At 32.9% G+C, this 14,119-nt stretch overlaps 1 protein-coding gene across 2 annotated transcripts; it reads left to right on the forward strand.

Moving 5' to 3' along the window:
- Nucleotides 1–8,490: 8,490 nt before the first annotated feature.
- Nucleotides 8,491–14,002, forward strand: LOC123708126 (calcium/calmodulin-dependent protein kinase type II alpha chain). 2 transcript variants are annotated; one of them, XM_045658647.1, is made up of 2 exons: nucleotides 8,491–8,605; nucleotides 9,520–14,002. In XM_045658647.1, exon 2 carries the CDS (start codon nucleotides 9,592–9,594, stop codon nucleotides 11,125–11,127), a length of 1,536 nt encoding a protein of 511 aa, XP_045514603.1. In that variant the 5' UTR covers nucleotides 8,491–8,605; nucleotides 9,520–9,591; the 3' UTR covers nucleotides 11,128–14,002. The 2 variants fall into 2 exon arrangements, with proteins under 2 accessions (XP_045514603.1, XP_045514604.1); XM_045658648.1 differs by lacking the exon at nucleotides 8,491–8,605 and adding an exon at nucleotides 8,839–9,038.
- The last annotated feature ends 117 nt before the right edge of the window (nucleotides 14,003–14,119 follow it).

Genomic DNA, 14,119 nt, shown 5'->3' on the forward strand with positions numbered 1-14,119 from the left:
AAAAGGTTAATTTTCTTTAAGTGGACATGCTGCCACGTCCAGTGAATGCTTCCCTAAAATAAAATACCATGTTACAATACGAGTACAATCTTGCAGATTAAATGTTAATATTTTTAAAAATCATGATTCTTGGTTAGGAAACATATTTAACTTAGTAATTTCTTTGTGTTTTCACTTTAAAGAAATCCTTTGTCTCACAAAGGAAATAATATTGTATATGAAAGATCTTATAAATTCTAATATGTCATATCATTCGTTCCTTCAATTTACCCGCAATCATGTCTAATAACGTAGCAACGGATTTGTTCTTTATAATATCTTTCTGGTCCTATCAAATGGTGCATAAGGCAGAGACACTTCTGCGCCTGGCATTGCATATGCAGTCAGTGGAACAGTGTGTGCCTGACACGTGATTGATGTTTACCTACTACTACATAAAAGATACAGGAATGTATGCGAGCATAACGTGGTCAAAGATAGCAAACAATACTAGGACGAAAGCTGACCCTTTAACCGACATAGGCAATGTTAAAGCTGGGGTGGGGTTATAATGCGTTGCGTTTTTGTTAACCGAGGTGAAAATAGAATCTTCAGAAGAGTATGACTCCAAACTATCCACAAGAACTAACTCAAAAACATACTTTCTTTTTCTTCAGCCCAGTCTATCATCACCGGTGATACAGACTGATGCATGATATTTTTTATAAGAAGTAGCTTTGACTTCTAATTATGTAAAACCACAATGGATTTCTGTTTGAATATTGATTCCATAATTGGCAAAGCGTAACAAAGATCTAACGAAACTCAAATTCGATGTAGTTCTTTGATGTCGCAAACTTGGAACGTTGTACGGAAACTCAATACTGAGTCGTTATTGAAAGCTCTGGGAATACGGTTGTAAATACTAAAACTCCAATAAGACAGACGGGGAAACAAAGGAGCAACTGGTATTTTGTTAAATATTGCAATATTTCTGACTCTTATCGTAAAATTCTCTCTCTCTCTCTCTCTCTCTCTTTCTTATTCGTGCACTCTTATTAGATTGATCGTATTCCACGTCGTTTTTTCGTCTTGGAACTCTCTCGATCTAACCTCCGCATCATGACAGCATTGTTGCAGAGTGGAACCAGTGGCACTAATTAAATCGGTCAAACGCCTTGTAGATCGGCCACGCCCACGTTTTCCTACCACGTTATAAAATCAAATAGTTATTTATCTATTTTAAGTAGCTCATTGACGAAGATATAGAAGCGGAACATCGCTAAGTGTATCTCCCCTACGTCAAAAATGTGTTGGCTTTTGACATATGGGCTACACGCCTCATACCTGCCTCACACCTAATGCAGAAAAGCACACGTAACCTCGAGTTATATAAGTAGGTACTCAGTTAGTTAGGTTGTAAGTGGAAAAAAATAGGACACAAGAACAGTCTTCTGCTTTATAGTAAAAGGTTACTTTTAAATAACACACTTATTAGTCTTAAGTTAGGCTAGATCGTAATGTTAAATGATGTGCGGAGACAATATACCTATAAAACAAATTCCAGTTAAAGCTTCTTTAAATATATAGTGGCCGCGTAAAATAAAGAGAATATAATTGAAAGTATTAATATGAACTTAATACCAATTTCACAAACCTATATTAACTGGACTTTAGCATTGCGTTTGTAACTGTAATACAAGTTGCATTCATGTGAATGTTTCAATGAAAATCAGATGTTGCAGGCACAAGGATTGCGTGTAACCGGAGACCTCGGTGTCCGGTATCAACCAGCGTCGATTCTCATCTATAAAGTATTCGCTATATACTTATTATAGGCGTACATACTCGTAGAAGGCCCTAACAAATGAGTCTCGTTAGGTCTCACATACCGCTTTCCTAATAATTTTTTATTTCCTATGTATTAAGGAAAACCCGTAGGTGTGTATATTGTAGTCGTGTGTAAGAGGGTCGCAAGCTCAACCAGTAAGCTAATAAACTATGTCGAAGCAATGGCGCGGGTCTTGGCTGACATTGTCATTATAATTTAAAGATATAAAAATCAAATTACATAGTTCAATACCGGTACATAGTTTATTTTAAATGCCAATATTAATAGTTCTACAGATTAACGACTATTTGATACTCCGTAGTAATTACATAGTCTTTATTTTTAATGTTGAAACAAGGGTGTTAGTGTCAGCTGCCATTGTTGTAATAATTTAGAAACATCAAAGTCAAATTAGTTTAAAACCGTTAATACAAATAGTTTATTTAATTTGTCTGTGTTGCTAGGTCCATAAAATAACGACTGTTCAATGGTCGATGATAAAAATGACTATGTAATTACTACAGACTATCAAATAGTCGTCAAATTGTAGAACTCAATATTGGCAAATAAAATAAACCATATAACGGTTATGAACTAATTTGTCTTTGATGTTATTAAATAATAATGATGACAATAGCAACCGATACCAGCGCCATTGCTCCGACTAGTAAAATAAGCATAAAAAAATATTTACGTTTTGTATTATAGTAATAAAGCGTACCGGGATACTATTTGAATGATCGAAAAAAGTAAAAATCCACCTTTCAAGCAATCCTTTTCACCTTTTATTAAAAATAGGCTCGGATATTAATTAAATTTAATGGAATATTTGTTAATAAAAGACACGATTTACATACTAAAAGTAAAACAAAACCAAAAGATCGAACCCTGTTTCAAAATCGATATTCTGGTAATAAATTGCATTTGTAGCGACGCGGCAAAGGTTCATGCACAGTTAGAATATGATTTTGAAAATCGAAACGACGACATGCGTCGTTTTATTGGTCAAAAGTGGACCAATCACAACGAAGGGATTTTCTATAAAAAATCAACTACAATGCATTAATGACTGCTACATATATAATATGAAACTGTATGGAACCTTGCTCATATTAGTGAACCTGTCCTCAACAGAGCGAGATAATAGTTGTATGAATTAGCATTTATATTGGCCCTTCGTGCCAACTAGCCTGTAACATCTTCATCTCGTAACTAAATAACGAGATTTTCTGTTCCACTTTTATATGTATAGAAATACATATAATGCTACAAAATACCGAACCAAATACAAACTCCTTGGTATAGTCGTTAACGTATTTTCGAAACGAATTTAAAATTGTTTCGGTTTGGTAGGCATAAAGGTATAGTCGCCTGTTTGATGACAGAATACTTTAATACTATCTGGTATCTGTAAGGATTGTAAAATAAAAATTTCAAATTTCGAACACGTTTGTTTTGGTATGATAGTCAAGGTTGGCTTTTAAACTTCCTACTTTAAAAGTAAGTATAACTACAATTTAGGTATTCAGTATAGGTGAATCATATAATTCTAAGATATTTGCTATAAAGAACTAATGATGCATCGGGTGCGATTTCAATATTTATATTCCTAAAACTATCTAGCAGTATAGTACGCTTACTGACTATGCAATGGATTTTAAAAAATTGGATCGATACACAGAATTAAGTTAAAAATAATTATATACAACCAAAATCATTTACGTCCACAATCTTAGGGTTAGACTCGAGATATGGCGCGAATTTAGTCAATTGTCAGTTCTCATACCTTGATTTGAAAAATGGCGGTAAATGTAAAATTATCTGTTTCATTGATGTTCATAATAATATTTGGATTGTTAATATGCATTTTTGACATATAAAAGCTATCTTATATTACCTTAGGGCTATGTATCAAAACCTCTAACCAACATTTAACGCTTTATTGTTGCCACGCGAAAATCGCGCGAGTATGGAAGATGGAGATATTAATGTGATTAACACACATTATCGACATATCAAATAACGAATACGTATTGGTGGCGACTTAGTTCGAGTTACATATATGTTTACCTCACTTTAAAATATTGAAAAAGACTTATTGTAAATTTCATGCCACGGTAAATTTTTAAGTTGATGTTCAAGTAAGATATATTTATGTATACAAACAAATAAACGCAGCTAGTGGTCTTAAAATATCCTACATATAGAATTCAGGTATTTTGAAATTAACACAAAATAAACTAGATCAGAATTAGTATGACCGAGTTTATATTTGGTTAATTTAAATTACATACAACATTATTTAATCGACTACACAAGATATCTTGTAGTAGATCGTAGACTGCCACTAGATTAAAGTATTACGCTGAAAATACATAGTCAATATGAAAATAGGTTTTGTTCTATTTATTGTCATCCTAAGCATATCAAGTTACGTACCTCCGTCGATGACGTCAAACTCGTCCAATATCACGAGGCCCCCGTTCAGCGGCCGTTTGAGCTTTTAAGTGTATTCACGCACACTGTCACAAGTCAGCATCCATTTCCCAAATGGCGTCAGAGTGACCCATTTTAAGATAAATTAAACTCTATTGCACTTTTATAACCTTTAACATATTCGACACTGAATAACAAAATGCTTACAAAGCGTGTCATACGACAGTTTACGCCTTGCAAAAGCTTTGTGAACAAAAAATATTTTTTGTCAAACCGCAACTCTGGGATAATTCGGAGAACATATTTTTGAAACTTTTATACTTCCAATTACACGATAACAAGAAAAATATGCAAATTTTTGTACAATCAGCGCATGAGCGCTTTAAAAGAAAGTGTGCTTTAATAGTTTAAATTGCCAATATAAAACGACTTAATTATAATTTATTAATATCGATAAATATATTAAGGCAGACATCGGACATTACAATGATTGAATTTTACTAATTTCATGCGTACACAATTAAATCTTACCATATAAACGACGTTTTATCTCCCGCCAATTACACAGCGCACAAAGCTACGCTATCAGATCGATATACTTGTTCACTACACAGCCGAGCGGACGCCGCAAACCTCGCTCTGCACTACCACACATATTACTCCCAAGTTATTAATTTACGTTCACTCATGAGAAAAGCAACTTGAGACGACCGCAACGAAACCTTATTTCCCTTCAAATATAAGGTGACAAATGTTGGACCCGTTCGCGCAATAATTTCGCAGTTCTAAAAACTTTATCTTTGAGTAGCGATTTACGAAACGCGTCAACCTAGTGCCTATATAAAAATAATATGAACAATGTGGGGACAGGAGCAGGAGTAATAATAAGACCTCGCGTGGGGATATCACGGAGGGTGCATTGTGCAGCGGCAAAATTTGGTAGGGCTTTTTCGAGCCCTTGTTTTGTCCCCTACAATTGCGCAAGGTCCCAACCAGTTTTGATTTTCGTGAATAACCGTTCACAAAGCCCCTTTCATCCGAACCGTTATGAAATAATGGATTTTTGACAGATTACACTAACAGATAGCAAGTTTAAAAAATAATACAGTTCACACAGTCGCTTACACGTACATATTAAAAAGCCTAGATATTCGAACTGAAAATCGTTAACCTCATTCGCTAGTCGGATAAATATTTAACCCCAAATCATAAATAAATTCGATTTTATGTGAATCTCATGTTTATGGGAACGAAATACGAGTCATGTCCCCTTCCATTGATATATTCCTTTCATAGTTTTCATTGTCCAGTTTATTTGCAAACTGGTTACTACCCGCCCAATTAATATTCCATAGACTTACGCATACTTCAGCGAAAGTAATATAAACATTATGTGTATTATATATTTATTTAATTTTCTCACTATTGTGTCTACTTTCAACTTATAGATAGATATAACACATATCATAATAGCAGTGTTGGCTTCAGCATGCGTCTTTTATCCCTAAGGTACGATGCCCTGGGCTGGCTGGTGTGGCTGTGCACCAATGGACTTTCTATGGGCAAACTTTCAAAGGAAAACATCGTGAGGAAACCGGCTTGCCTTAAACCCAAAAAGTCGACGGCGTGTGTCAAATACAGAAGGCTGACCTACTTGCCTATTAGATATACAAATCAGACACAATTGATAACAATACATTTAGAGCCAAGAATGTGATACTTTGAATGAAATTGTTTTATTGGTATTACTCCAATTAAAGCGTCCCCTAGCCACCTATAACTACACATTAAAACCATAGGCTATAATTTTAAAGATTCAGTACTTTCAACGCGGCAAATCTTTTAAAAACTCCCTTTTGATATTCCTTAACGAACTGAATATAGAATAATGATGGAAATTCCTGTATACACGGTTACGGCTAATGAGCTACTTGCCTATTATATGGACAAATGATCATGAAACATGAGAAATCTGAGCCCCAGGCCTAAAAGGCTGTAGCGCCATTGTTTTTTTTTATATATACCATTATAAAAAAAAAACCATATTAGGTTACAAAACTTCTGACATACGTCGTTATTTTGGCTAGTTGTTTGTTTTAAATCTACATTTGGTTCAGTCTAGTTAAAGCATAAAGTAAACTATAGGTTAGTGTAAGCACTGTTAAACATTATTAGCGTAGCGTATGTTGCCATCAGGATTTTCCTATAATAAATTTGCAAGAAAATGGTACAAAAATGTTATGGTGGTACAATAGAATAATGGCATATTCTGCAACACATAATGGCGTACAAATTTGTCTTAAAAGGGATTTTACATGGAAGTCAAATATACATTGAGTCAGTTAGTCAGTTCCTATATTATATTTAGTGATAAAATATATTATTGCGTTATTAAATTAATATTAATAAAAATGTTTTACGCAAATAATCATTTATAATGTTTTCTTCCCAAAATTCCCATTAAGCAGATTTATTGAAAACACTAGTAGGAAGATCTTTTAATGTTTTTAATGAGTAATTATAAACCTTGATTGCCATACAAATCAAACGATATATCAGATCAAACACGGGAGCCAAAATCCAGATACCATTCATCTTATAAGAATAGGGAAGTGACCATATGGAATGTCTCGGAGCATGGTGGGAAAGATCACAAGCTACGCAAGCTCCCAGTTACCAATTCGTGAGCAGCACTGCACTGTAGTTTGTCCAGCCAGATACGAGTTACTCAACTTCTTCAAATAGTTAATAAGTCGTAGGACAGCCTATAAGAGTTACCAAAAATGTTGCTTCAATCATAAAGTATTTAGTACAAAATGAAATGAATAGGCCATACATTCCGAAAGGATTCCAATTAAGGAGGAACCGGAGGCGTGGCAGTCCCAGGCAAACCGTACAGTTGCAGATGGGGCAAACAGAACTGGAAAGACTTGGAGCGAGCCTCCAAGTTCCAAGTCGAGCCAAGTCTTTCCAGTTCTCAGTTCAGTTTCCAGCTCAGGATGAACGCGATGGAGACTTACTTACTTACTGTGAACGCTCACTACCCCATTTAGGTGTTAAAGAACATTAAATTATTTGGTACAGCTCCATAGGACACGGTGCGCATTATAAAATGATGTAAAATTATATGAAATTAAATTCCAAAGTTTTTAGATGATTGTACTCATACAAAAAAATTACAAACAATTCTAGATTACTACATTTATTTAGACCGTACTACATTTGTAACGGCGGGATATAGTCAACCCCGAGGTCGGGTGTTCGACACCTGGGACGTACCTATTAATCTATTGTGCAAATAATATCTAACATTATCTTAAACATGAAGAAATAAGTGAGCAAACAGGTGTTAGAGAGCTAATCACCTATTTGTCTACAGATAAAAATGAAACGAAATATATTGGCATACAATTTTATTACATAATTTACAGATAAGATTAGGGATTGAAGAATTCGTCGAATTTTTCTCCGTAAATCTTGCTAGCATTCGTCCCGCAGCATCTGAAACTTGCTTATGAAAGAACATGTATGCATTAACAAAAACCTTTATCAAAGTTAAAAATCAAAATAATTAATGGTAGGTATCAATTCTCAATTACTTATACTAATGATATACATATAACATAGTATAACTTCATAGTTAATTAATACTTTCAATTCTACTCGGGTATCGGGTCGGACTTGTACGATATGTAGGTAAATTATTTTTGCCTTGATATGGAATAGTATAATAATTATTTGAATAAATGTAATAAAACTATCAAAAATAATATAGCTTTTAAACCTAGTTATATATTGCCAATTGAATAGTTGAAAAACCATAAAATTATACTTATATATCACGCGATGAATACATTAAACAAACAACATTACTAGCAGTGTAAAATAATAATAAAAACGTCGCATGCTTAATTTACGCACACTAATAATAATACAACAGCAATAGAATAGTACGAAAATAAGTCACAAGGTGGCGTTCGTGTCGTGGCCGTATTCTCTTTGGTTCACAGCGCTGCGCTAGTATATCGATTTTACGTACGGCTCAGTGTGAACATGCATAAAAACGTTTGAAACTAAATAAGAAAAATACGTGTTTTCGAAGCCAATATTCATTTGAAAACGATTCAGAAAACGTTACCTGTATCATATTATAGGTTGTAATATTTTTCTAAACTCGGAATCGCTTGATTTAGCATGTCTCAGAAAATCGCGTCGAAGGACTATTGCGCTGGCAACCTCGAATCTCTATGAGTTTGACCCCGTAGCTCGTGTCCGAAGCAGGAGAGTGTGGCGGAGGGCTAGGCCCTTAGTTTTTCGATCTTCACTTCGTTAATATTGTGTAAAATGTGCACATAATAGGTAAATAACATTATAAAACCCCAATTGCGTTATTTCATAAATCCCACATACACATTGTAAGATTTGTTCCAATTATTAAAAATACATCGAGAGCTCGTATTACTAAGAATATCGTCGAAAGTTGCGCACCGAATACCTTATAATACATATTTTTTATTTGTATTCACTATTTAATCCAGTTTATTAATTATAACTTGGGATTTGTTACATGATGTGAATAAAATTTTCTAATTCAATGTTCAGTTTCGGTAGAAAATGTCTTCGGAATTTTGGTGAATGTGTTGAGACAATAGTGTATCGATTATTTTGCGCTAACGAAATGTCATCCCAGTGCCGTAGTGTTAATATTAGAAGTCTATGTTTGTGATCTTGATAACTAGGCATCAACGCGTTTTATATTCGGATGATACAGTTGACTTGAGTGACCAAATTAGTGAGTGCTTACAAAGATGACTATATTTTCTTCTTTTAAGGCTGCGGGAATGTGTATCTAATGTGAACATCTTTATCCAATTTCCTTTTATTACTTAGAATAATTCATAATTTAATAGGTACCTATAACATTATCAATTAATGTGAAGATTTCCTTGTTACATACAACAATCTTTAATATCATTCTGGTACATTTCTTTAAATATATGTTTAATATATTTTTGTTCTTACTATATTCATTATAATAATCACCTTTTTCGTATGAATTCATTTCTTTAAGAATATTATAAAAAGCGTTTTTTACAAATATTATAAAATATAAAGTTACTTTTGATAAGATCGTTTGTTAAATATTAGTACTTTTATAGAGTCCTTTTATAAATAATTGAAAATGAAGACATGGGCAACACCTGATATTTATATTATAGATGCGCACTTTTTGGCATAATCATATAAATTATTTATTATTTCTATTGTTACAGTTATCTGAGCAGTAACTAAGTGAAGACTGTGCTCAAGATTATCATTCACGAACATCAAAATCATCTTTAAAAATGGCAAATCCTAATCGCGAAAATGTCAGCACTCGTTTTTCCGATAATTATGAACTCAAAGAAGAACTAGGAAAAGGTGCTTTTTCAATTGTTCGCCGGGCTGTTCAAAAGTCAACAGGATACGAATTTGCTGCTAAAATTATCAACACTAAAAAGTTATCAGCCAGAGACTTTCAGAAGTTAGAAAGAGAGGCTAGAATTTGCCGAAAACTACAACATCCTAACATTGTAAGACTTCATGATTCAATTCAAGAAGAACACTTTCATTACTTGGTGTTTGACCTAGTGACTGGTGGCGAGCTGTTCGAAGATATTGTAGCCCGGGAATTCTATTCAGAAGCCGATGCATCTCACTGTATCCAACAAATTTTAGAATCAGTTCATCATTGCCACCACAACGGCGTAGTTCATAGAGACTTGAAACCTGAAAATCTCTTATTGGCCAGTAAGGCAAAGGGAGCCGCTGTAAAGCTCGCTGATTTTGGATTAGCCATTGAAGTACAAGGAGACCAACAAGCATGGTTCGGGTTTGCGGGCACACCGGGATATTTATCTCCCGAAGTTTTGAAAAAAGAACCGTATGGAAAGCCAGTAGATATTTGGGCGTGTGGCGTAATATTATATATACTGCTTGTTGGATACCCACCATTTTGGGATGAAGATCAACACCGACTATATGGTCAAATTAAAGCTGGTGCTTATGATTACCCCTCTCCGGAATGGGACACGGTCACACCAGAGGCAAAAAGCCTCATAAACCAAATGTTAACTGTTAACCCTAGTAAGAGAATAACGGCTTCAGAGGCACTGAAGCACCCATGGATCTGCCACCGCGAACGTGTGGCTTCTGTTATGCATAGGCAAGAAACTGTTGATTGCTTGAAGAAGTTTAATGCGCGACGTAAATTAAAAGGTGCAATTTTAACAACAATGCTTGCTACGCGTAACTTCTCAGGAAAATCCATGGTGAATAAAAAAGGAGATGGATCTCAAGTCAAGGAATCTACGGATAGTAGTACTACTTTAGAAGATGATGACTTAGACAAAGACAAAAAAGGGGTTGATAGGGCGTGCACGGTGATATCAAAAGATGGCCATGATGAAGATAGCCTTTCCAAGGCAGATTCATTCGGGAAGGCCCGTGGTGACAGTAATGCTTCAATGCGTCGCGCAGAAGTCATCAAAGCAACTGAAATACTTTTAGATGCAATCAATAATGGGGATTACGAGACATACTCAAAATTGTGTGACCCACACGTCACTTCATTTGACCCAGATTCACTTGGAAACTTAATAGAGGGTGTTGAATATTATAAATTCTTCATTGATAACACTCCTAACAATATAAAAACTAACACTACTATTCTCAATCCTAGAGTACAACTTCTAGGAGAAGATGTTGCTATTATCGCATATGTCTGTATAACACAAAGTGTAGATTCGGAAGGTAGACGTGCAACCCATCAACACCAAGAAACTCGAATTTGGCATAAACGCTACAACAAATGGACTGCAGTTCATTTCCATCGCACCTAACTACACCCTACTGAGAGTCGCTCCATGCAATCAAAGGATAGTGTTCCGCAAAAGGTACCTCTTTGCAATGGAGACGTCATAACTACCATTGTAACATTTCATAAATAAAAATTATCTTTCCAGTAAATACTATCCGATGGGGAGGAGGCGGGATATATATAGCTCGATTTAAAGTAATTTGTAATTCTGCTATGACATCACGAATTTTATTAGAATTCTTTATAAATCTCAAGGAATTATCTATTAAGTTCATAATGTATTACTATAGGCAATTAACATTAAAAGCAGTTTAATGCTATTTCCTACTTTATAATAGTCCAATCCAAATGTTATAATATTGTGGCTATATTGTGACACTGATCAAATTTCCAATGCTTATTGCTAGGTTGTAGTGAGTGTAAAGAAGTTGTGATCTCAGCCACAATCGAAGATGTCAACGAATAAACAAATATTAGTAAGATTCTGTGTAAAATCTCAACAGAAACATAAGATCTGATACATGTAAACAATATATAAGTACCTACCTATATCTATACAAATGCTGATATTTTGAAAATTTAGAATTATTAGCACATTTCTCTAAAATAAGTCTCTCTACAATTTTAACTATGAATGTTTCGTCGTGCTTAAAAGTGGTGTTCTATTTGTTATTGAATACCTAGTTAGTAATATATAAGTATTCATAAATGCAGTTATTGGCACTACTCATCCAGCACTGATGTACTAACTTGCAGTAGATATTAAACTATTAAAAAAATAATTCAATTCCTTTAAAACCTAGTTTAGCTAGAGTTCATTGGTTATTGTCTTTTTAAGTGATTATATCAATTTGTCAATTTTAGATTAAAATATGTACCTGCTTTGCTTATGAATAGATAATCTGTTTACTAGACACTTTCTATTAAATTTTCATTGTACTTATGTGATTTTAATGATTTACAATTTCATTATGAAGTAATTTATAGTCAGCCTAGCTAATAGGTGTTATAAATGTTCTTAGGTAAAAACTGTGCATGGTACTGAACTGTTTAGAAGACTAAAACTTAGTGAATTGGAGCTTCGAACGTGATATTAATGTAATTTTGTGATTGAAATATTGCACAGTTTTACTTATGGAATGTGCTTTAAACTATAAGTCAAAAACACTTATTCCTAGAAAACTAAATTAGGTATAATTATATTTAACCACATTTTTACCGTTTTGTATAATAATTTAGTATAGTTAGTAACCTTCTTTAATCAATGACTTTGACAAAAATTGGAATTGTAACTATAGTGGTACTGGAAACCTAGATAAATGTATGGTGATAATTGTATTCTTTATAGTTGTGCCATTAACATTCAATTTAGTGCCAATAACTGTAAGTATAAAAATATATTCTAGTCTTTACTATTATAACACATATTTAGTATTTAATCAATGTTTTGAATTAATTTTAAAATTAATATAAATATAGAAACCTTAATATACCTACAGACTGTATATTATGGGGAAAGTGGTATGTACTTTCGAGGCAGGCTACTTGCTCATAAAATATCCACCACATCTCAAAATTGTCATGTTGTAGGTATAATAAACTTAATTTGCACATTGCCTACTTGGAAATGTTGATATTCTCTTTACATGTTATTTTATAAAATCAAAGTATTTTTATGAGTTGTTACCATAGATTTAGTAATATATTTTTTGTTATATTTGTGCTCTCCTAGATGCTATTTTATTAACAAGTACATACTAATTTTTGCCTACCAAAACAGTAAAAATTGCTTTGAATTCTCAATAAGTTGGATCAAAGCCATTTTTTATTTATCATCACAAAGTAAACCTAACTATAAGAATTGAAATACCTATTTAAAAAAAAATATTATTACTTGTTACATATACCTACATATTTAATTCTGTTTAATCTAAAAATGTTGATTGCTTTCAAAATAAACTAATCATTACAGATATAATTTATTTCAAATTGGTTTACTATTGAAAGAGTGTTTTATGATACTATATTCTTAGATGTAAAATTATATATCAAAAAGAAATTTCATGTGCAATAAATTAGTAACTAATAATAAAAAAATATTGTTACATAATGAGAGGAACATTGAGACATTTTAAACCATCACAAACCAGTCATACATTTTTTTGATTAAAATAGTAATTGCACAAAGAAGTCATGTTACTTCCACAATTCTTTTCAGTAGTCTTACCATAAAAAGAATGTAATATATAAAACCTCTCAGTTATCCTCGACAATTTGAACATTTTGTTAACTAGACAGTAAGAAGAGCTAAAAGTAATATTCCATTCTTCATGTATGTATTTATAGATTGCAGATTTCCAATGAAAAAATCATGGTTTTCATTGATATTACCTATTTTTACTGTTGTTGGTTATGCATAATGACTATTATTGATAAACACATTGCTTTTCACTTGTTAAAAACTGTGTTCCGTGTTAGACATCACACTTAGTAATGGTGCAGATTTTTTTTTATCAAACACTATCAAATTGTATTAATAACATCAGAACTAAAATAATTTAAACTTTTTTTGAGTGTAACATCATATGTACTTAATTGAAACTAAGAGTAAGTGCATATTTTGATTAAGCTAAACTGCTTAATGCCTAGGTATGTTCAAATTATTTACTATTTAATATCTAGGATATAACCAAAGTGTTTCATTCTTAAATGCACCTCAAAATGATTTAAGATTTCACTAATCATAATCAAGGTGGCTAAGTTGTTGTAGCATAATTTAAAAATGTGAAAGTGTAGGTGTATTGAATATTTGTATTTCTATTCAAAATAATTTCTTAAACCTCTGCATTGCCGATTATAATGTAACATTCTCTAAATAAAGTTCTTTTGATCTACTACATCTATAGTTTTTCTTCTTTGTTAAGTTATAACTAATATGAATATAAATGCAGAGCTACAAGGTTAAATATACTTGTAGTATGTTAATTGATAAATTAATTTTCCTGTTATTTAAA

Source organism: Pieris brassicae, chromosome 4 (assembly GCF_905147105.1).
Source record: "Pieris brassicae chromosome 4, ilPieBrab1.1, whole genome shotgun sequence".
NCBI classification, from domain to species: domain Eukaryota; kingdom Metazoa; phylum Arthropoda; class Insecta; order Lepidoptera; family Pieridae; genus Pieris; species Pieris brassicae.